The sequence below is a fragment of the Anser brachyrhynchus genome (genome assembly GCF_964034855.1).
Source record: "Anser brachyrhynchus genome assembly, chromosome: 1".
NCBI classification, from domain to species: Eukaryota; Metazoa; Chordata; class Aves; order Anseriformes; family Anatidae; genus Anser; species Anser brachyrhynchus.
The window spans coordinates 1,113,132-1,135,688 of NC_137694.1; the positions used below are offsets into that span (position 1 = coordinate 1,113,132).

The following is a 22,557-nucleotide window of genomic DNA, read 5'->3' on the forward strand; positions in this document are numbered from 1 at the left end:
CAACACCTCCAAAGTTCCCACATCCCAATGTCCCTGTGTCCCCATGTCCCCAATTTTCTACATTCCCATGTCCCCATGTCCCTGTGTTCCCAGGTCTTTCTGTCTCCATATCCCCATACCCAATGTCCCTGTATCCCAATGTCCCCATATCCCCACAATTCCATGCCCCCACATCCCTGTGTCCCCACATCCCCATGTCCCTGTGACCCCACAACCCAACATCCCACGTCCCCATGTCCCCGTGTTCCCATAACCCCAAGTCCCCACATCGCCATGACCCAATAACCCCACATCCCTATGTACCCATGTCCCCATTCCCCCATAACCCCACGTCCCCACATCGCCATGACCCAATAACCCAACATCCCTGTGTCCCCATGTCTCCGTGTCCCCACATCGCCACGCTCCTGTGTCCCCGCATCCCCACGTCCCGGGTCCCTATGTCCCCATATCTCCATGTCCCCATAACCCCACATCTCCATGTCTCCATGTCCCCATGTCCCTGTATACCCATGTCTCTGTGTCCCCATAACCCCAAGTCCCCACATCCCCATGACCCAATAACCCCACATCCCCATGTCCCCAGGTTCCATGTCCCCATGTCCCCACATCCCCACGTCCCCCCTGTCCCCATGTCCCCCACGTCCCCACGTCCCCACATCCCCATGTCCCCCACATCCCCACGTCCCCATAACCCCATGTCCCCGTGTCCCCGTGTCCCCACGTCCCCATAACCCCGTGTCCCCACCTCGGGAAGTCGGGGTCGTGGGCACGCAGGGGCGAGGACGTGGCCGCCGAAGGTGGTGACGAGCGCGGCCTCGCGGGCACCGGCGGGGACGAAGGCGCGGACGGCCGGGCGGGCGAAGCGGGGCGGGTGCCGGTTGGTGGCCAGCACCCGCACCACGGCCACTGCCACCGCGTACTTGGTGGCGTCGTTCACCTGCGAGGCCTGGGGATGGGGACAATGGGGACAATGGGGACAATGGGGACAATGGGGACGGGGACAGGGACGGGGATGGGGACAGGGACCTGCCCGGCTGCCACCAGCACCCCGCAGCCACCCAGCACCCCCAGTATGGGGACATGTCCCACGTGCCCACACCGTGGTGTCCCCCTTGTCCCCATCTCCCTGGGAGTCCTTCAAGTCCTTCGCCCCAGGACCCCCATCTCCCCCCATGGACCCCCATCTCCCCCCATGGACCCCCATCTCCCCCCATGGGCCCCCCATCTCCCCAGCATCCTTCACCGCGGGTACCCCCCATTACTCCACATCCCCCCAACTCCCCCAGGTCCCCCAACCTCCCCCAGCTCCCCCCCCAGTTAACCCTGGGTCCCCCCCCATTAACCCCGGGTTCCCCCATCTCTCTGAGGTACCCCCCCCATCACCCCACGTCCCCCCCATTAACCCTGGGACCCCCCAAATCTCCCCCAGGTCCCCCCATCACCCCATGTCCCCCCCAATTTACCCCAGGTCCCCCCCATCTCCCTCAAGTCTCCCCACTCCCCCAGGTACCCCCATTAACCCCGGGTCCCCCCCACTCCCCAGGTCCCCCCCCATTATCTGTGGGTCCTCCCATTAACCCTGAGTCCCCGCAACCTCTCCAGGTCCCCCCAGTTAGCCCCAGGTCCCCCCCATTATCCCTGGGTCCCCCCCATTGACCCTGGCCCCCCCATCTCTCCGAGGTACCCCCCCGTCACCCCCCATCCCCCCCATTACCCCTGGTCCCCCCACCTCCCCAGGTTCCCCCCCCATTAGCCCTGGGTCCCCCCCCAACCTCCTCAGGTCCCCCCCATTACCCCCCATGTCCCCCCCCCATTACCCCACGTTCCCCCCCATTACCCTAGGACCCCCCCCCATTAACCCCGGTCCCCCCCAAAATCTCCCCCATGTCCCCCCACTCCCCCATTACCCCCCCCTCCCCCATACTCCCCCCCTCTCCCCCACGTCCCCCCACCTCCCCCACCCCCCCAGCCCCCCCCACGCCCCCCAAACCCCCCGTGCCCCCCCCACCATGACGCTGAGGCTGATGGCGGGGGTGCGCCGGCTGCTCTCCACGGCGCGCAGCAGCGTGATGGCCCCGCTGGCGTTGTCGATGTGGAAGCGGGCGCTCTCCTCGCCTTTGAGGGGGGGGCACCCTCAGCAGCCCCCCCCCACGACCCCCAACCCCCCCCCCCCCACCCTCAACCTCCCCCCCCACCGAGGGCACTGCGGGGAAATCCCCCCGGGGGGGTGGGTGGGAGCACCTGGGGGTCCCCAGCACCTCCGCAGGGGGTGTCCCCAGCATTTTGGGGGGGGGGACGCACGGTGCAAATGGGGGGGGGGGGGGAGATTAACCCCTTCAGCACCAAGGGGGGGGGGGGTTGACCTCTCGTGACCCCCACAGCCCCCCCTATAATCGGGGGGGGGGGGGGGAGGATTAGGCCCCCCCCCAGCTCTATCCCTTATTCAATTTGTGCCCGTGGGGCCGCATTGGAGGCAGGCAATTGGATTGTGCTGGGGGGGGGGAAGGGAAACGGGGGGGGGCACCGGGTCCCCTCTGTGCATGTGTGTCCGTGACCCCCCCCGTGTCCATACCCCCTTGTGTCCGTGCCCCTCCCAGTGTCTGTATCCCCCATGTCTGTGCCCCCCGTGTCCGTGACCCCCCCCGTGCCCCCCCCAATGTCCGTGCCCCCCCCCCCGTGTCCGTGCCCCCCCCCGGTCACCTGCCAGCAGGGAGTAGGTGATGGCCGCCCGCAGCCCCCCTGTCCCCGTCCTCGGCGTAGATGGAGCCAGGGCTGAAGCGCAGCGGGGAGCCCTGCTGGGGGCGGGGGGGGGCGCTCAGCCCCACGGGACCCCCGCCCCAAGGAGACCCCTCCCTGGGTACCCCCACCCTGGGACCCAACCCCCCCCCCATCACCGGGCATCCCCTGTCCTCGGGTACCCCCCTTTGTTGGAAACCCACCCTGGGGACCCCCACCTTGGGTACCCCCCATCCCCAGGAGCCCCCACTCCCAGCTACCCCCCTCCCCTCCCAGGTACCCCACCCACCCCCAGTTAACCCCCTCCCCAGGGAACCCCCCCCCCCCGGAACCTCCCCCCCAGGTACAACCCCCCCCCCCCCCCATTACCCCCCTCTCCCCAGGTACCCCCCTCCCCAGGTACCCCCATCCCCAGTTACCCCACCCCAGGAGCCCCCACCCCAAGGTGCCCCCACCCTGGGTACCCCATCCCTGTGCCCCCCCATCCCTGTGCCCCCCCCATCCCTGTGCCACCCCCCTCGCCCCCCAGCCCCCCCCCCTCCCCGTGCCCCCCCACCGTCAGCTCGCCCTCGGTGACGTTGGCGGTGTAGACGGGGCTGATGCAGACGCCGGGGGGGTCGGGGGGGGCGCAGGGGCAGGAAGCGGGGGTACTGGTCGTCCCCGTCCAGCACGTTGACCCGCACGCGGGCCGAGGCGTTGAACCGCTCCTTGGTGTTCATCTCCTGCGGACCGACGGACGGACGGGTGGGAGGACGGACGGACACGGCGGGGGGGGCACCCTGGGGGGGGTCTCTGCCCCCCGCCGCGACTCTGGGTTTTATCCCCAGGGGATGGGGGGGGGGCGCCCCGAATCCCACCGCTGGGACCCCTGGGGACACGGCCACGGCACTGCCACCCCCCGGGGACAAGGAGCCGCTGGCACGGGGACCTCTGGGGACAGGGACACTGGGGACACGGACCCCTGGGGGACAGGGACCCCCCACGGCACAGGGACACTGGTGGGCACAGACATTGGTGGTGCAGGGACCCCCCCATGGCATAGGGACACTGGGGACACGGACCCCTGGGGGACAGGGACCCCTCCCACGGCACAGGGACACTGGGGACATGGACCCTGGGGACAGGGATGCGAAGGCACAGGGACACTGGTGGCACAGGGACCCCATAGCACAGGGACAATGGTGGCACAGAGACACTGGTGGCACTGGTGGCATAGGGACGCTGGGTGGCACAGGGACCCAATGGCACAGGGACCCAATGGCACAGGGGACACTGGTGGCATAAGGACACTGGTGGCCACAGGGACACTGGTGGCACAGGGACACTGGTGACATGACGTAGGGACCCCACGGCACAGGGACCCCCATGGCACAGGGACACCAGTGGCACAGGGACACTGGTGGCACAGGGACACTGGGGACATGACGTAGGGACCCCACGGCACAGGGACCCCCATGGCACAGGGACACCAGTGGCACAGGGACACTGGTGGCCACAGGGACACTGGTGGCACAGGGGCTGCCCACAGGTGCCACAGGTGGGTGCCCCGGGGGGGTCCATGTGTGCGGGGGGGCCGGGCCGGTGGGGGCCCATTAGGGAAATTACCCCAGGGATTGAGGGCAAGTGCCGGGGCGCTGACGGGATCACGTCGCCCCCAATTAGCGGGGAGCGGCTAATGAGCGCGGGGGGGCCATGCCGGCACTGGGGGGGGGTCGCGGGCTGCGAGCACAGCCCTGGGCACGGGGACCCCGGGACCAAGGGTGGGCACGGGGTGGGCACAAGGGACAGGGGGACATGGGGTGGGCATGGGGTGGGCACGGGGTGGGCATGAGGGGACACGGGGACACAGGGTGGGCACAAGGGACATGGGGTGGGCACAGGGTGGGCACAAGGGACAAAGGGACACGGGGAAGGTGCAGGGTGGGCACAGGGGAGATGGGGACACGACACAGGCACGATGTCCCCAGACCCGTGGCGGGGCAGCCACACAGACGCGGGCTGGACGTGGCACGGGCAGAGGGGACACCAGGACGTGGGGCGGACACAGGGCATGGGCACCAGGTCCCCAAACACGCCGGTGGGGCTGCATGGACATGGGGGGGGGGCCACGTGGCATGGCCACGGGGGACACGGGGACATGGGGACCCAGGGGGGGACAACGGGGGGCTGCTCACCACGGCCGTCACCACCACCTCCAGGCGCTGCTGGCTCTCGAAGTCGAGGGCGCGCGCCAGCACCACGCGGCCGCTGTTGGGGAGGTCGATGCGGAAGAAGCGGGCGTCGGGCTGGGGGGGGGACACACGGGGGGGGGGGTCAGCGCCACCGTGGCACCAGGTGCCCCATCCCCCCCCCATCCCCCTCGGTGTCCCCGTCCCCCCGAGGACGCACCGAGGACGCGTCGATGACGTACATCAGCAGGTCCCCGTCCGCGTCCTCCGCCTGCGTGCTGAACACCACCGAGTGCACGGCCACCAGCTGCGGGACCCCCACGTCACCCGGGCACGCCGGGAGGACCACCACAGCCACCCACGTGTCCCCGGCCCTCCCGGGTGCCCCCCAACAACCCAGTCCCCTGTTTCTGCCCCTATCCCCTTCCTTGTCGCTGTGCCCATGGACGTCCCCTTCCCTGTCCCATCCCGTCCCACCCCATCCCATCCCATCCCCATCCCATCCCCATCCCAATCCCATCCCCATCCCATCCCCATCCCATCCCCATCCCAATCCCATCCCCATCCCATCCCCATCCCATCCCCATCCCATCCCCACCCCATCCCCATCCCATCCCCACCCCATCCCCATCCCACCCCATCCCCATCCCATCCCATCCCCATCCCATCCCCATCCCCATCCCCATCCCATCCCCATCCCCATCCCATCCCCATCCCATCCCCATCCCATCCCCATCCCCATCCCCATCCCATCCCCATCCCCATCCCATCCCCATCCCATCCCACCCCATCCCATCCCACCCCCATCCCATCCCACCCCATCCCATCCCCATCCCCATCCCATCCCCATCCCCATCCCATCCCCATCCCATCCCACCCCATCCCATCCCCATCCCCATCCCATCCCCATCCCCATCCCATCCCATCCCATCCCACCCCATCCCATCCCCATCCCCATCCCATCCCATCCCCATCCCATCCCCATCCCATCCCACCCCATCCCATCCCTCTCCCCAATTCCAATCCCATCCCCATCCCATCCCCATCCCCATCCCATCCCATCCCATCCCATCCCATCCCATCCCCTCCCCTCCCCACACCTCGCTGACGTTGTGGGTGAGGACAGGCTCCCCACGGAAGCGGGGCCGGTTGTCGTTCTCGTTGAGGACCTGGACGATGACGCGGTACTCCACCTGCAGGCACGGGGGTGCAGTGGGGGGGGTGACCCCAGGGGGATACGGGGGGGCTGACCCCGGATCCCCAGCCCCACGTCCCCACGCCGTACCGGGGCGAAGCCGTCCTCGGCGCACGTCAGGGCCACCATCAGCACCGGGGACTCCAGCTCCTGCGGGGGACGGGCGCTGGGGACACGGGGCCTGCCCCGGGGGGGCACCACAGTGTGGGGTCCCCACGTCCCGGGGGGGGACCAGCTGGGACAGGGCAAGGGGGGAGGATGTGGGGTGGATGGGGGAGTGGGACGGACAGAGGTTGGTGGGATGGACAGAGAGGTGTGGGACAGACGGATGGGGGTGTGGGATGGACAGGTGGGTGTGGGGTGGACGTGGATGTGGGATGGACAGACGTGGATGCAGGACAGACAGACATGGATTTGGGATTGACAGACGCGGATGTGGGATGGACAGACATGGGTGTGGGATGGCCGTGGATGCAGGACAGACAGACATGGAGGCGGGATGGATGTGGACGTGGGATGGACAGACATGGGTGTGGGATGGACGTGGGTGTGGGATGGACAGACGTGGCCACAGCCGGCTGGAGGCAGGGGCAGGGTGGGTGCCGATGGAGGCAGGGTGGGCGGAGGAAGGATTTGGGATGGACGGAGGACGAGGTCGGGCTCAGGACAGGCTCAGGACGGATGGAGGCGGATGGGGGACAGACAGAAAGGGCCGGGGGGCAGCAGACGGGCACAGGAGGGCGGCATGGTGGGGATGGGTGGGTGCGGGATGGGGGGTGGAGGCCGTGGGGTGGAGGCCGTGGTGGGCAGAGGCTGGTGCAGAGGGGAGAGGCTGGAGGGGTGGGGGTGGGAGTGGGGTAGGGGTGGGACGGGGGCAGGAAGGGTGCGGGGTGGGTGGAGGACGGGTGGAGGCTGGGTGGACGACAGATGGACGATGGATGGAGGATGGGTGGAAGATGGGTGGAGGATGGACACAGGATGGACACAAGATGGATGGAGGACGGATGGAGGACAGATGGACGATGGATGGAGGACAGGTGGAGGATGGATGGAGGATGGATGGAGGCTGGACGAAGGCTGGATGGAGGATGGATGAAGGATGGGTGGAGGCTGGATGGACGATGGATAGAGGCTGGGTGGAGGATGGATGGAGGATGGAGCAGGACAAATGGAGGACGGATGGAAGATGGACGGAGGATGGATGGAGGCTGGATGGGGGACAGATGGAGGATGGACACAGGTTGGACACAGGATGGATGGAGGACGGATGGAGGACAGATGGAGGATGGATAGACGACAGATGGAGGCTGGATGGAGGCTGGATGGAGGCTGGACACAGGATGGACGGAGGATGGATGGAGGACAGGTTGAGCATGGATGGACGATGGATGGATGACAGATGGAGGCTGGATGGAAGCTGGATGGAGGACGGATGGAGGATGGACACAGGACAGATGGAGGCTGGACGGAGGATGGATGAAGGATGGGTGGAGGCTGGACGGACAATGGATAGAAGCTGGGTGGAGGATGGATGCAGGACAAATAGAGGACAGACGGAGGATGGATGGGGGACAGACACAGGGACAGGGGACGGACACAGGATGCACAGGGGGCCGCACCTCGCGGTCCAGCACCCTCCCGGCGGAGGCGTTGAGGCGCAGGCTGCGCCCGTCCAGGTAGAACCAGGCGGCGTCGGTGCCGGCCAGGCAGAGCTGCAGCGCGGGGCCCCCCGCGTCCCCCCCCGCCGGCAGCCGGGCCACCAGGCTGCCGTGGGCGCTGTTCTCCGGGATCTCCGTGAACACGTTCCCGAAGCCGCTGCAGCCCTCGCCCCGCGCTGCGCCGCGGCGTCAGGGACCGCGGCCCCACAGAGGCTTCACACGGGGGGTCCCCGGGTCCCAGGTCCCCACCTCCAAGGTCCCCAGATCCTCACCCCCAGGTCCCCGTGTCCCAGCTCCCCATCCCCAGAGTCCCCATGTCCCAGGTCCCCATGTCCCAGGTCCCAGGTCCCCGTCTCTAAGGTCCCCACCCCAAGGTCCTCCCCCCTGGGTCCCCACCCCCAGGTCCCCATGTCCCAGGTCCCCATCCCCAAGTACCCCCCACCACGTCCCCTTGCCTCTGGGTCGCCGTCACCCCCGTCCCTCTCACTGGGTCCCCACCTCCAGGTCCCCGCTGTCCCCACCCCCACGGCCCCCACCCTTTGTTCCTCAAACCCTCAAGTCCCCGTCCCCAAGGGCCGCCATCGACAGCGTCCCTATACCCAGGTGCCCACCTTGGGGTCCCCTTCCGTGGTCCCCATCCCCTGGGTGCCCACCCTTGGGTCCCCACCTCTCATGGTTGCCACCCCCAGCGTCCCCATGTCTTAGGGTCCCCGTCCCCAGGGTCCCCATCCATCCCCAGTGTCCCCAGTGTCCCCGTGTCTTAGGGTCCCCATCCCCAGGGTCCCATCCCCAGGGTCCCCATCCATCCCCAGTGTCCCCAGTGTCCCCGTGTCTTAGGGTCTCCATCTCCAGGGTCCCCACCCCAGTGCCTCCCATCCATCTCCAGTGTCCCCAGTGTCCTGATGTCTTAGGGTCCCCATCCCCAGGGTCCCTGTCCCCAGGGTCCCCACCCCAGTGCCTCCATCCATCCCCAGTGTCCCCAGTGTCCCCAGCGTCCCCATGACTTAGGGTCCCCATCCCCAGGGTCCCCACCCCAGTGCCTCCATCCATCCCCAGTGTCCCCAGTGTCCTCAGCGTCCCCATGACTTAGGGTCCCCATCCCCAGGGTCCCCACCCCAGTGCCCCCATCCACCCCCAGTGTCCCCAGTGTCCCCATCCCACGCTCACCGGTGGCCAGCTGCAGCGCCAGGCAGGCGGCCAGCAGGGCCCGGCAGGACGGTGCCGCCATGGGGACCTGGGACGGGCGACGGGGACGGGGCCCTGGGTGGCAGCCTGCGGCCAGGAGGGGACGAGCGGGGGTGGCACCGCCGTGTCCCCGTGTCCCCTGCGCCCCATCAGCCACCCGCGCCTGCCACCCCCGGGTCCCCATCCCTGTCCCCATCGCTGTGACACGGGGTGCAGGCGCCATGCCCGGGTCCCCATCCGTGTCCCCATCCCCGTGACGTGGCCGTGTCCCCAGCCCCGTCCCCATCCCCGTGTCCCCCTCCCCGCGATGTACCCGTGTCCCCATCCCTGTCCCCATGCCCAGGACCCTGCACTTGGGTCCCCACCTGTGCCCCCCCCCTCTGTCCCCATGCCAGGTGCCCGTACCCCTGTCCCCAGCCCTGTCCCCCCCCTTTGTCCCCCCCCCCCCTTTGTCCCCCCCCTTTGTCCCCCCCCGTGCCATCCCATGCAGCCGGTGTGCAGGTGACCCAGGTGTGCAGGGCCCCGCACACGCGTGTGCCCCCGCCGTGCCCCCCCCCCCGCTAACCCGATTACGGCCCCGGCCCACGCAGGAGGGCGCTGCGGGGACACGGCCCCACGCACGACCCCCCCACCCCCCCCCCCATGACCCCCCCACGACCCCCCCCCCACCGGGGCCGGGATGGGGGGGCTGCAGGTCTGCCCCCCCCCCCTTCCCCGTGCCATATGCCCCCCCCCCCCCCCCGCCGGCAGCCCCCTCCCACCGGCCACATGCTGCTGCCGGCCCCCAATTAGCGGCCGTTAATTAGCGCGGGGGGGGGAGGGGAGGGGAGCCCCATCTGCCGCCCCCCCCCCCTCCGGCACCGCGCTGGGGGCCCGGGACCCCCCCACCATGGGGCTGCCCCCCCCCCCCCCCGCTGCCTGCCCCTACTGACCCCCCCCATCCCCATATGGGGGGGGGGCATTCAGGGGTACCCCCTCACCAGCCCCCCCCATAGGAAGCCCCCCCCCACCCCCCTGCTCCTTGCCCCCCCCCCGGCCCCCCCAGCAGCTCAAGGCAGCCCCCCGGGTGCCCCCCCCGGACCCCCCCTTGCTGCGAGGGGGGGGGCGCTCCCAGGGGTCCCGGGTGTTCCAAGGGGTCCTGACCCCCCCCCCCGCCCCCCCAGCACCTCCCAGCCCCCCCAGCCCCCCCCGGACCCCCCCTCCGGACCCCCCCCAGCCCCTCCCGGACCCCCCCCCCCCGGGACCCCTTGCTGGGGGGGGGGCTCCCGGGGGTCCCGCGGGTTCCCAGGGGTCCTGACCCCCCCCAGCCCCCCCAGCACCTCCCAGCCCCCCCCCCGGACCCCTCAGCCCCCCCCGACCCCTCCAGCCCCCCCCTCCGACCCCCCCCCCCGTTACCTGCCCGGCGCGGCGGCCCCGCCGCCCCCGGCGCTGCACCCCCGGGCCGGGGCTGGGGACAGGGACAGGGAAGGGACAGGGCGGGGGGGGGCCGGGGGGGGCGGATCAGCGGGGGCAGAGCCGGGAGCGGCCTCAGCCGGCGGCGGGCGGGGCGGAGACCGGGGGGTGTGGGGCGGTGTGGGGCTATATGGGGCTGTATGGGGCTGTATGGGGCTGTGTGGGGCTGTACGGGGCTGTACGGGGCTGTACGGGGCTGTACGGGGCTGTATGGGGCTGTATGGGGCTGTACGGGGCTGTATGGGGCTGTATGGGGCCGTATGGGGCTGTACGGGGCTGTACGGGGCTGTATGGGGCTGTATGGGGCTGTATGGGGCTGTACGGGGCTGTACGGGGCTGTATGGGGCTGTGTGGGGGCTGTACGGGGCTATATGGGGCTGTACGGGGCTGTATGGGGCTGTGTGGGGCTGTGTGGGGCTGTATAGGGCTGTATAGGCTCTGTGGGGCTCTATGGGACTGTATGGGGTGTATGGGGCTGTATGGGGCGGTGTGGGGGCTGTATGGGGTTTATGGGGCGTATGGGGTATGTGGGGAGCATGGGGTATATGGGGTTCTATAGGGGTGTATGGGCTGTATGGGGTGTGGGGGCTATATGGGGTTTATGGGGCATATGGGGTATGTGGGGCTGTGTGGGGCTGTATAGGCTCTATGGGGCTGTATGGGACTGTATGAGGTGTATGGGGCTGTGTGGGGTGTGGTGGCTGTATGGGGTGTGTGGAGAGTATGGGGTATGCGGGGAGTATGGGGTATATGGGGCTCTGTTGGGCTGTATGGGGTGTGGGGCTGTATGGGCTCCATTGGGCTGTATGGGACTGTATGGGCCGTGTAGGGCTGTGTGGGGCTCTATAGGCTCTTTGGGTTGTGTGGGGCTGCGTGAGTCTGCATGGGGCTGTATAGGCCCTATGGAGCTGTATGGGGCTGTGTGGGGTGTGTGGGGTGCATGGGGCTGCCTGTATGGGGCTGGATGCGGTGTATGGGGTGTGTGGGCGTGCACGGGGCTGCCTGCATGGGACTGTATGGGACTGCCTGCATGGATCCCTCTGTATGGGGCTGCATAGGGCTATATGGAGTTGTATGGGGCTGTGTGGGGTGTATGGGGCTGCCTGCACGGGGCTGCTGCACGGGACTGCCCGTATGGGGCTATATGGAGCTGTATGGGGCTGCCTGCACGGGACAACCTGTATGGGACTTTATAGAGCTGCACGGGGCTGCCTGTATAGGGCTGCCCATATAGGGCTGCCTGCATGAGGCTGCCTGGATGGGGCTGCATGGTGCCATATGGGGTTATATGGCGCTGCCTGTATGGGGCCATAGGGGACCGTATGGGGCCATATGGGGCTACATGGGAACGTATGGGGTTATATGGCGCTGCCCGTATGGGTCTGTATGGGACTGCATGGGTCCGTATGGAGCCGTACGGGGCCGTATGGGGCCGTATGGGGCTGTATGGGGCCATATGGAGCCGTATGGGGCTGTACGGGTCCGTATGGGGCTGTACGGGGCCGTATGGGGCCGTATAGGTCCATATGGGGCCGTATGTGGCTGTATGGGGCCGTATGGGGCCGTATGGGACCATACGGGGCCGCCTGCCCTGCGCTACCCCCCCAGCGCCCCCCGCCCACGCGTGTTCGCGCCCCGCCCCCCCCGCCCCCCCCGTCCTGAGCCGCGCTAAGCGGCTTTGGGACCGAGCGGATCTGCGGGGGGGGGTCGGGGAGGGTGATGCCCCGGGGGGGGGGTGTCCGTGGGGGGGGTGTCCGTGGGGGGGGTGTCCGTGGGGGGGGTGTCCGTGGGTCCCCCCCCCGCGGACACCCACGGGACCGCCCCCCCCGGCTCAGGTGTCGCCACCCGACACCGCCCCCCCCCCCCGGCCCCCCCCCAGCCCAGCATGGCCGGCCGGAGCCCCGCGGGGGGGGCGGGCAGGTAGGGCAGGGCCGGGGGGGGGCATTCGGGGGGGTGCTGGGCTCCGGGACCCCCCCCCCCCCATAACCCCCCCCCTCCCATTTTTCCCTGCAGGTGGGGGTCCCCCGGGAGCCGCGACCCTGCTCGGCCCCCCCCCGGCACCGGCCCCCCCCCCGGGCACGGCCCTGCTGCTGCTGCGGGCCCCCCCCCGGCCCCCGGTGCCCCCCCGGCCCCTGGTGCCCCCCCCGGCCCCCGGTGCCCCCCCTGTCCCTGGTGCTCCTCGGGGTGCGGGTGGCCCCCCAGCCCCAAAAGTGCCCCCCAGGGAGCCTGGCGCCCCCCCAGCCCCCCAGGACCCCCCCGTGCCGGGGGTGGGGGGCTTCGGTGGGGGGGGCACCCCCTGGCCATGCAGCCCTGCACCGGGGGGGCCCCGCACCCCAAGATGGGGGGTCTCTGTGCCCCCCCACAGCACGGGTTTTGGGGTCCCCGTCCCGCCCCGCACCCCTGCACCGCAGGGACCCCCCCACCCCAGGTCCTGGGGTCCCCATCCTGCCCCGTGCACCAGGGGGACCCCACACCCTATAACAGGGGGTCCCCATCCTGCTGCAGGGACACCGAACCCCAAAATGGGGGGTCCCCATCCCGCCTTGCACCCCTGCACCTGGGGGACCCCAAACCCAGGGATATGGGGTCCCCACCCCGCCCTGCACGCCAGGACAAGGGGTCCGCATCCAGCCCCGTGCGCTGCGGGGATGCCTCACCCCAAAATACGGGGCCCCCATCCCACCCCAAAGCACGGGATATGGGGTCCCCATCCCTTCCTGCACCCCTGCACCGCAGGGACCCCCCACCCCGGGTCCTGGGGTCCCCATCCTGCCCCGTGCACCAGGGAGACCCCACACCCTATAACAGGGGGTCCCCATCCTGCTCTGTGCACTGCAGGGACACCGAACCCCAAAATGGGGGGTCCCCATCCCGCCTTGCACCCCTGCACCTGGGGAACCCCAAACCCAGGGACATGGGGTCCCCACCCCAACCCACACTTGGGGACAAGGGGTCCCCATCCAGCCCCGTGCACCAGGGGGACCCCACACCCTGTAACAGGGGGTCCCCAACCTGCCCCGTGAACTGCAGGGACACCACACCCCAAAATGAGGGGTCCCCACCCCACCCTGCACCCCAGGACAAGGGGGACCCCCCACCCCAGAACAGGGGGTCCCCATCCTTCTCTGTGCACCGCAGCGACCCCACACCCCAAAATGTGGGGTCCCCATCACGCCCCACACCCCAGGACAAGGGGGACCCCAAACCCAGGGACATGGGGTCCCCCCCCCACCCTGCACCCCAGGACCAGAGGGACCCCCCACCCCAAAATGTGGGGTCCCCCCCCCACCCCCGACCCAGGGACCTGGGGTCCCCATCCCGCCCTACACCCCAGGTCCGGCCGCCCCCGCCCCGCCCAGTGCCGGTGTCCCCGCTGTCCCCAGTGCCCCCCAGTGCCCCCAGTGCCCCCAGCGTCCCCGTGCCCCCAGTCCTGGTGCCGGGGGGCTGGGGGGGGGCGCAGCGCGCGGCCGTCACCCGCCTGAGCCGGGCCCAGCTCCGGGGGGACACCAAGCGCCGCAGGGACCGCGAGCACCAGCGCCTGCGGGTACGGGGGGGCGGGGGGGGCTTGGGGACATCGGGGGGGGTGTGGGGACAGGGGGGGGTTTGGGGACTTGGGGGAGTGTGGGGACATTGGGGGCGTGGGGACACTGGGGGATGTGGGGGGCTTGGGGGCGTGGGGGTCATTGGGGGGGGTTTGGGGACATTGGGAGGTTTGGGGACATGGGGGGGTGTGGGGACATTATGGGGCTTGGGGACTTGGGGGGGGTGTGGGGACACTGGGGGCATGGGGACATTGGGGGGCATGGGGACATTGGGGGGGGGTTTGGGGACACTGGGGGGGGTTTGGGGACACTGGGGGATGTGGGGGGCTTGGGGGCGTGGGGGTCATTGGGGGGCTTGGGGACATTGGGGGGCTTGGGGACATTGGGGGGGCTTGGGGACAGCTGGGGGCATGGGAACATTGGGGGGCATGGGGACATTGAGGGGGGCTTTGGGACATTGGGGGGCTTGGGGATGGGAGCTTGGGGACATGGGGGGGGGCAGGGACATAGGGGGCCAGGGCTTGGGGGCATCGGGGGGCTGCAGGTTTGGGGACCTCGGGGATTGGGGACATGGGGGGGCTGGGGACATTGGGGCTTGAAGACAGGGGGCTTGGGGACACGGGGGGGGGCAGGGCTTGGGGATGTGGGGGGCTGGGGGGGCTGGGGACCAAGGACAGGGGGGACTGGGGACATGGGGGACTGGGGGGGGGGTTTGGGGACACAAAGGGTTGGGGACATTGGGGATCAGGGCCATGGGGGTCTGGGGCCAAGGGGAATTGGGGCCGGGGGGGGCTGGGGACATGGGGCTGGGGGCAGCCCAGGGGCTCTGTCCCCCCGGGGGGGGTCCCTGTGTTTGGGGCCGGGGGTCACCCCACACCCCCCAGGTCCAGGAGCGCCTGCGCATGGCCCGGCGGCGGCGGCAGGAGGAGCCCCCAGGACCCCCGGCCCCCCCAGGACCCCCGGCGCAGGGGGGGGGGTCCCGGGGCCGCCCTGCGGCAGCAGCTGGAGCTGGCGCGGAGCCGGAGGAGCGGGGCGCTGCGGGGCCGCCGGCACAGGTGGGGGGACACTGGGGGGACACCGGGGGGGGGGGGACACCAGGACCACCGCCCTGCCCCTTCCCCACGTCCCCATGTCCCCACGTCGTGTCCCCGTCCCCCAATGCCGTGTCCCGTCCCTTCCCCGTATCCCGCTGCCACCCCTCCCGTGTCCCCGTGTCCCCCCCCCCCCCGTGTCACGCTGCCACCCCTCCCTCGTGTCCCCACGTCACGGTGCCGCCACCGCTTCCGTGTCCCTGTGACCTTCCCCTGCCCTTCTTCGCGTCCCCGTGGCCTGTCCCTCGTGTCCCCGTCCCTCCCCTGTACCCCCATCCCGTGTCCCCATCCCGTGTCCCCGTGTCCCCATCCCGTGACCCCGTCCCTCCGGTGTCCCCCTGCCACGTCCCTGCCCCTGCCCCGTGTCCCCAGGCCCTGTCCCCCTCCCCATGAGCACGTCCCCACGTCCCCGTGTCCCCCCAGAACACAGTTTCCGTGTCCCCATACTGTGACCCCCATCCTCATGGTGTCCCCACACCGTGTCCCCATGTCCCCATGTCACACCCCCCCAGCGTCCCCATGCCCTGTCCCCCCTCCCCGTGCCCCCACACCATACACATGTCCCACCCCGCGTCCCCTACCCCCCTCCCAGGAACACGCAGAGCTTCCGTGTCCCCATGTCCCCATACTGTGTCCCCACACCGTCCCCATCCCCATGCCCCCCCCCCGTGCCCCCCCCAGGAACACGCAGTTCCTATGTCCCCCCCTCTCCGTGTGCCCCCCCCCAGGAACACCCAGACCTTCCTGGCCCTGCTGGCCCCCCTGCTCCCCCCGCACCCCCCCCGACCCCCCCGGCACGACGCAGCGAGCGCAGCGGGCACGGAGCGGCGGTGACGGGCGCCTCGTGTTGGGGACAACGACAAGGGCAGGGGGCCCACAATGACACGGGGGGGCCACAATAACACGGGGGGGGGGCACAATAAACACCCGTGGGTCAACGCGGCGCCCTCGGCATCACCGCGGCGCCGCCGGTGGCCGGTTGGGTGCGGGGTGCGCCGGGCGGCACCGGTGCCATCCGACTGGGCGCGGGTGCCGGCGGCGCCACCAGCGTCACCAGTGCCACCAGCGCCACCAGTGCCACCAGTGGCACCAGTGGCAGCAGGCTAGCGCAGGTCGTCGGCGGTGAACATGCCGCGGGCGCGGCGCAGCACCGAGTCCTTGGCGGCGTCGTAGGGGTGCTCCTTTGAGGGGATCTCCAGCACGGCCGGCAGCGAGCGCGTGTGCGCCTCGATGACGTGCCGGATCAGCTCGGCGATGCACTGGTTGATCAGGATGATGCCGATGTCCTCCCGGCACAGGAAGCTCCTGGGGGGTTGGGGGGGGCACAGGGGGGTCAGCACCACAGGACCCCCTTAAAGGACCCCTGGACACCCTTAAAGGACCCCTGGACACCCTTAAAGGACACCGGGACCTCCTAAAAGCCCTGGGGACACCCTAAAAGGACACCGGGACCCCCATAAAGACCACCAGGACACCCCTAAAGGCCCCCGGGACACCCTTAAAGTACACTGGGACCCCCATAAAGACCACCAGGACCCCCTAAAAGGTCCCCGGGACCCCCTTAAAGGACCCCTGGACAACCATAAAGGCCCCTGGGACACCCAAAAAGGACGCTGGAGCCCCCATGAAGACCACCAGGACACCCCTAAAGGCCCCCAGGACCCCTGTAAAGGCCCCCTGGACACCCTAAAAGGCCCCTGGGACCCCCGTAAAGACCACCAGGACACTCCTAAAGGCCCCCGAGACCCCCATAAAGGCCCCCAGGACACCCCTAAAGGCCCCCGGGACACCCTTAAAGGACGCCGGGACCCCCATAAAGACCCCCAGGACCCCCTAAAAGGCCCCCAGGACACTCAGGGTCTGCCCCCCCCAGCCCACAGGGAGCTCCCCCCAGCCTAATCATGGACCCCTGGGACCCCCAAGCCCCCCCCCATGCACCCCCAGGACTCGGGACCCCCCCCAGCCCCACCTGGGACCCCCAAGACCCTCAAGCTCCCCCCATCCCGGTTCCCCCTGACCACCTGGGACCCCCCCCCCCCCCAGAACTCAGGACCCCCCCCAGCCCCACCGGGGACCCCTGGGGCTCCCCTCCGACCCCCAAGCACCCCCCCAACCCCACCAAGGACCCCCAGGACCCCCCAGCCCCCCTCATTCCGGGTCCCCCTGCCCCCCTGCCCCCCCCCCAGTACTCAGGACCCCCCAGCCCAAACCAAGGCCCCCTGGGACCCCCAAGCCCCCCCCCCCATGCACCCCCAGGACTCGGGACCCCCCCAAGCTCCACCTGGGACCCCCAAGCCCCCCCCATCCCGGTTCCCCCCGACCACCTGGGGCCCCTCCCAGAACTCAGGACCCCCCCAGCCCCACCGGGGACCCCCGGGATCCCCCCTCCCCCAACCTTGGAACCCCAGGACCCCCCCCCCAGGACTCGGGACCCCCCCCCAAGCCCCACCGGGGACCCCCGGGACCCCCCAGCCCCCCCCCCCCCCACGACCCCCCCCCCACCGGAAGGTCTCCTCGATCTCGGCCACGCTGGTCTCCTTCTCCACCACCAGGAAGTTGGCCTTGCGGTGCTTGTTGAGCTCGCCCACGCCGCCCAGCAGGAAGCCGGTCACCGTGTCCTCGTCGCCCACCACCGCGATCAGCTTCCCCCGCCCCGACATGGCGCCCGCCGCTCCGGGGGGCCGCCAGCCGGCGCCGCGCATGCGCCGAGGCAAGCCACGCCCCCCCGCCGCCAAACCACGCCCCTCCGGCGCCAAACCACGCCCCCGTCGCCCGGGCAACGGGACGGCGGGCACGCCCCCTCCGCCCGACTCCGCCCCCTTGGCACGCCCACTATTGTTTGACCACGCCCCCGCCCCGCTGGCCACGCCCCCTCCGCACTGACCACGCCCCCTCGGCGCTGGTCCCGCCCCGCTCCGCTCGTGGCGCATGCGCAGTGCGCAGTGTCCTTCAAGGGCCCGAGTCTGCCCCCCCCCCCGGGGGGCATCGCCCCTGGGACGCCCCCCCCGGGACCCCCAACCCCAGGACCCCCCCCGGACACCTCCAGGCCCCCCGACGCCACCCCCCCGACCCCAGGACCCCCCCCCAAGCACCACGCAGCCCCCCCGGGGTGTCAGCGCCCCCCGACCCCATCCACCCCAACCCCAGGACCCCCCAGGACCCCCCCAGGACCCCCCAACCCCACCACCCGATCCCAAGACCCCCCCCCAGGCACCACGCCGCAGCCCCCCGGGGTGTCAGCACCCCCTGACCCCAAGACCCCCCCAGGACCCCAAGACCACCCCCCCCCCCCCCCCCCGAAGAACCATCACGCAGCCCCCCGGGGGTGTCAGAGCCCCCCGACCCCAAGACCCTCCCAACCCCAGGACCCCCCAGGCCCCCCACTGCCTGGGACCCCCCAGGACCAACCCATAACACCCAACCCCAGGACCCCCCAACCCCACCCCCTGATCCCAAGACCCCCCCCAAGCATCACGCTGCAGCCCCCTGGGGTGTCAACACCCCCTGTCCCCAAGACCCCCCCAACCCCAGGACCCACCCAGGCCCCCCAATGCCTGGGACCCCCCAGGACCCCCCATGAACCCCCCAGGACCCCCCAACCCCACCCCCCGATCCCAAGACCCCCCCCCAAGCACCACGCTGCAGCCCCCCGGGGTGTCAACACCCCCCAACCCCAAGACGCCCCCGACCCCAAGACCCCCCCGACCCTAGGACCCCCCCCAGGCCCCCCAATGCCTGGGACCCCCCAGGACCAACCCATAACACCCAACCCCAGGACCCCCCAGGACCTCCCCAGGAGCCCCCAACCCCACCCCCCAATCCCAAGACCCCCCCCAGGCACCACGCCGCAGCCCCCCGGGGTGTCAGCACCCCCTGTCGCCAAGACCCCCCCGACCCCAGGACCCACCCAGGCCCCCCCCAATGCCTGGGACCCCCCAGGACCCCCCCAGGACCCCCCAACCCCACCCCCCCCGATCCCAAGATCCCCCCTCCCAGGCACCATGCCGCAGCCCCCCGGGGTGTCAGCACCCCCTGTCCCCAAGACCCCCCTGACCCCAGGACCACCCCAAGCGCCCCAGTGCCTGGGACCCCCCAGGACCCCCCCAGGACCCCCCCAGGACCCCCCAGGACCCCCCAACCCCACCCCCCGATCCCAAGACACCCCCCCCAAGCACCACGCCGCAGCCCCCCGGGGTGTCAGCACCCCCCGACCCCAAGACCCCCGCCCAGGACCCCAAGACCACCCCCCCCGGACCCCAAGAACCACCACGCAGCCCCCCGGGGGTGTCAGCGCTTTATTGGGGCGCGCGGCGGCGCTCAGGGCACGGAGACGCGGAAGGGGCTGCCGGGCACGTTGTCGTCGCCCCAGCGCAGGATGAGCAGGTAGTCGCCCTTCTCCTTCACCGTGTAGGTGACGTTGTACACGCGGCTGCCCACGTGCTTCACGTACACCTCCTCGCACGGCGTCTTGGGGCCGTGCACGCCCACCATCAGCATGTTGCTGCCTGCGGGGCGCGACGCCGCTCAGGCGGCCGATCCCGGAGGGTCCCCACCGCCCGCGGATCCCCACCAGCGCCGCCAGATCCCCAGCACCACCACCAGATCCCCAGCACCACCGCCAGATCCCCAGCACCACCGCCACTAGATCCCCTCCACCACCAGATCCCCAGCACCACCACCAGATCCCCAGCACCACCGCCAGATCCCCAGCACCACCGCCACTAGATCCCCTCCACCACCAGATCCCCTCCACCTCCAGATCCCCACCACCGCTGCCACTAGATCCCCTCCACCACCAGATCCCCACCACCACCACCAGATCCCTTCAGCATCACCAGACCTCCCCACCAGATCCCAACACCAGATCCCACCACCACCACATCCCACCAGTACCAGATTCCCACCACCACCACCAGATCCCCACTGCTACCAGAACCCCACCACCCCCAGATCCCACCAGCACTGCCACCAGTTCCCCCCCACACCAGATCCCCCTGCCACCAGATCCCCCCACTGGATCCCACCACCACCACACCCCCCACACTAGATCCCCCCACCACATCCCCACTGCCACCACCAGATTCCCACCAACACCACCACCAGACCCCCACTGCCACCAGATCCCACCGCAACTAGATCCCCACCACCACCACCACCAGATCCCCCCGGCACATCACCCCCACCCCAACACCCCCAGGATCCCCTCCAACCCCCATGCCGGATCGCCTCAGATCCCCCTGGATCTTCCTGTGATCCCCCAGAACGCCCCCAATCCCCCTGCCAAATTTCCCCAGATCCCCTCAGATCCCCCCAAGGCCTCACACCAGTTCCTCCCATTTTTTCCCCAATGCCCATGGTTGATCCCCCTGCCCCCCCCCCCCATTCCCACGCCATATCCCTTCAAATCCCCCCCATCCTCACACCGGATCCTCCCAGATCCCCCCCCAATGCCCACGGCTGATCCCACAGATCCCTCCCAATCCCCACACCAGATCCCCCTGGAGCCCCCCCAATCCCCACGCCAGATCTCCCCCGATTCCTCCCACTCCCCACACCAGATCCCCCCGGCTCTCCCCCAATCCCCACTCCAGACCCCCCCAGATCCCTCCCCGACCCCCCCACCCCCCTGGGACCCCCCGGGATCCCCCCGATCCCCCCCCCCCACGCACCGGCCTTGCTGCAGTCCACGGAGAAGTGGTTCTTCTGCCCCACGAAGGCGGTGGCCAGCCCCGGGCCCCGCGCCACCACCTTGCTGGCGTCCGACGAGAACTTGGGGAGCGCCCCGAAGGCGGGGGGGCCCCGCGCCCCCCCCCCGCGTCACCGTCTCCACCAGCACCGTGGACGTCTCGTGGAGGCTGTGGCCCCCCGACAGCCGCGGGCCTGGGGGCGGGAGGGGTGTCACCGCGGTGTCCCCCCCGCTGCGCCCCAGGGACCCCCATCATGTCCCCTTGGGGACCCCCACCCATCACCTTGGGGACCCCCATCACATCCCCTTGGGGACCCCCCCAATCACGTCCCCATGGGGATCCCCAGCAGGCACTTTGGGGACCCCCCCATCACGTCCCATTGGGGACCCCCCTGAGGTCACCCTGAGGATGCCCCATCATGCCACCCTGGGGACCCCACTGTCACAGCCCCTTGGGGTCTCCCCATCACGTCACCTTCGGGACACCCCCCCCCCATGTCACCCCAGGAACACCCCCATTATGTCACCCTGGGGACCCTCTGGCCCCCCATCTTGGGGACACCCCCATCATGTCACCCTGGGCACCCCCTGTCCCACCACCAAGGGGACACCTCCACCATGTCACCCTAGGGACCCCATGTCCCCCCACCACTGTGTCACCCCGGGTACGCCCTGTCCCCCACCCTGGGGACACCCCCATCGTGTCACCCCGGGCACCCCCTCTCCCCCCACCCTGGGGATACCCCCACCACACCACCCCAAGGACCCCCCTGTCCCACCATCTTGGGGACACCCCCTCCGTGTCACCTTAGGGACCCTCTGTCCCCCACCCTGGGGACGCCCCCCTGGTGCCACCCCGGTCATCCTCCCATGGACCTGTCCCTGTACCCAGCACCGTACCGGTGACCTTGGCCTTGAAGGGGCTGCCGACGATGTGGTGGGGGCCGCCGTACTTGATGGAGATGAGGTAGTTGCCGGGGGCCATGGGGGTGTAGGTGACGCGGTGGCCCTCGGCGCACTCCACGCAGTCCAGCTTCACCTTGGAGGGGCCGTCGATGGTGACCGAGAGCGCGCCCGCCCCCGCGTTGGCCGTCTTCACCAGGAACTCGGAGCACACGCCTGCACGCGCGCGTGTCACCCGCTGCCGCCAGCACACGGCCCCGCGGCCGCCGCACGGAGCCGCGGCCCCACTGCCGCCACCCCGTGCCATGGCCACGTCCCCATTGCCACTATCCCACTGCCACGGCCATGGCCCTGTTGTCACCATCCTACTGCCATGGCCATGTTCCTATTACCACCACCCCGTGCCATGGCCGTGTCTCTATTGCCATCATCCTAATGCCGTGGCCATGGCCCCACTGCCACCACCCCATGCCATGGCCCTATTGTCACCACCCCGTGCCATGGCCATGTCCCTATTGTCACCATCCTACTGCCATGGCCACGGCCCTATTGCCACCATCCTAACGCCATGGCCATATCCTCATTGCCATCACCCCATGCCATGGCCACGTCCCCACTGCTGCCACCCCATGCCATGGCCATGGCCCTATTGTCACCATCCTACTGCCATGGCCATGTTCCTATTACCACCACCCCATGCCGTGGCCGTGTCTCTATTGCCACCATCCTACTGCCATGGCCATGGCCCCACTGCCACCACCCCGTGCCATGGCCATGTCCCTATTGCCACCATCCTATTGCCATGGCCATATCCCCATTGCCACCCCCCCATGCCATGGCTGTGGCCCCACTGCCACCACCCCAAAGGCATGGGCACATTCCCATTGCCACCACCCTATAGGCACAGCCATGTCCCTCTTGCCACCACCCCGTGCCAT

The 22,557-nt window shown here is 70.2% G+C and overlaps 3 protein-coding genes and 1 long non-coding RNA gene across 4 annotated transcripts in view; 1 reads left to right on the forward strand and 3 right to left on the reverse strand.

Annotated features, from left to right (window-relative positions):
* Positions 1-9,232, reverse strand: part of LOC308187753 (cadherin-related family member 5-like) — a gene marked incomplete at its 3' end in the record, with an annotated part of 10,083 nt that extends 851 nt beyond the window's left edge. The window contains 11 exon segments of the mRNA XM_080575995.1: positions 696-949; positions 2,012-2,118; positions 2,704-2,740; positions 2,742-2,795; positions 3,288-3,461; positions 4,914-5,024; positions 5,128-5,214; positions 6,008-6,100; positions 6,193-6,252; positions 7,722-7,936; positions 8,928-9,232. Coding sequence (XP_080432121.1) covers positions 696-949; positions 2,012-2,118; positions 2,704-2,740; positions 2,742-2,795; positions 3,288-3,461; positions 4,914-5,024; positions 5,128-5,214; positions 6,008-6,100; positions 6,193-6,252; positions 7,722-7,936; positions 8,928-9,231 — 1,496 coding nt within the window. The 5' untranslated portion in view covers position 9,232.
* A 3,328-nt stretch (positions 9,233-12,560) lies between these two features.
* LOC308188462 lies at positions 12,561-15,894 on the forward strand. The gene is made up of 3 exons (XR_013945514.1): positions 12,561-13,941; positions 14,824-14,994; positions 15,759-15,894. It is a non-coding gene; the product is annotated as an uncharacterized lncRNA (long non-coding RNA).
* ATP6V1F (ATPase H+ transporting V1 subunit F) lies at positions 15,857-17,866 on the reverse strand. Its single transcript, XM_080577517.1, has 2 exons — positions 17,533-17,866; positions 15,857-16,335 (listed from the first exon to the last, which is right to left on the reverse strand). Exons 1-2 carry the CDS (start codon positions 17,730-17,732, stop codon positions 16,134-16,136), a joined length of 402 nt encoding a protein of 133 aa, XP_080433643.1. The 5' UTR covers positions 17,733-17,866; the 3' UTR covers positions 15,857-16,133.
* Positions 17,867-19,311: 1,445 nt separating this feature from the next.
* FLNC (filamin C) overlaps positions 19,312-22,557 on the reverse strand; it is a 38,792-nt gene continuing 35,546 nt past the window's right edge. The window contains 4 exon segments of the mRNA XM_080577513.1: positions 19,312-19,535; positions 20,700-20,842; positions 20,844-20,910; positions 21,617-21,835. Of these exon segments, the coding sequence (XP_080433639.1) occupies positions 19,348-19,535; positions 20,700-20,842; positions 20,844-20,910; positions 21,617-21,835 (617 nt within the window). The 3' untranslated portion in view covers positions 19,312-19,347.

What these genes read in the sequence shown, in the direction of transcription:
- ATP6V1F (XM_080577517.1), bottom strand. Translation starts at nt 17,732, where the DNA reads ATGCGCGGCGCCGGCTGGCGGCCCCCCGGAGCGGCGGGCGCCATGTCG. An exon ending in GAGATCGAGGAGACCTTCCG is followed by an intron (nt 16,336 to 17,532) that starts GTGGGGGGGGGG and finishes CCAACCCCCCAG; the next exon opens with GAGCTTCCTGTGCCGGGAGG.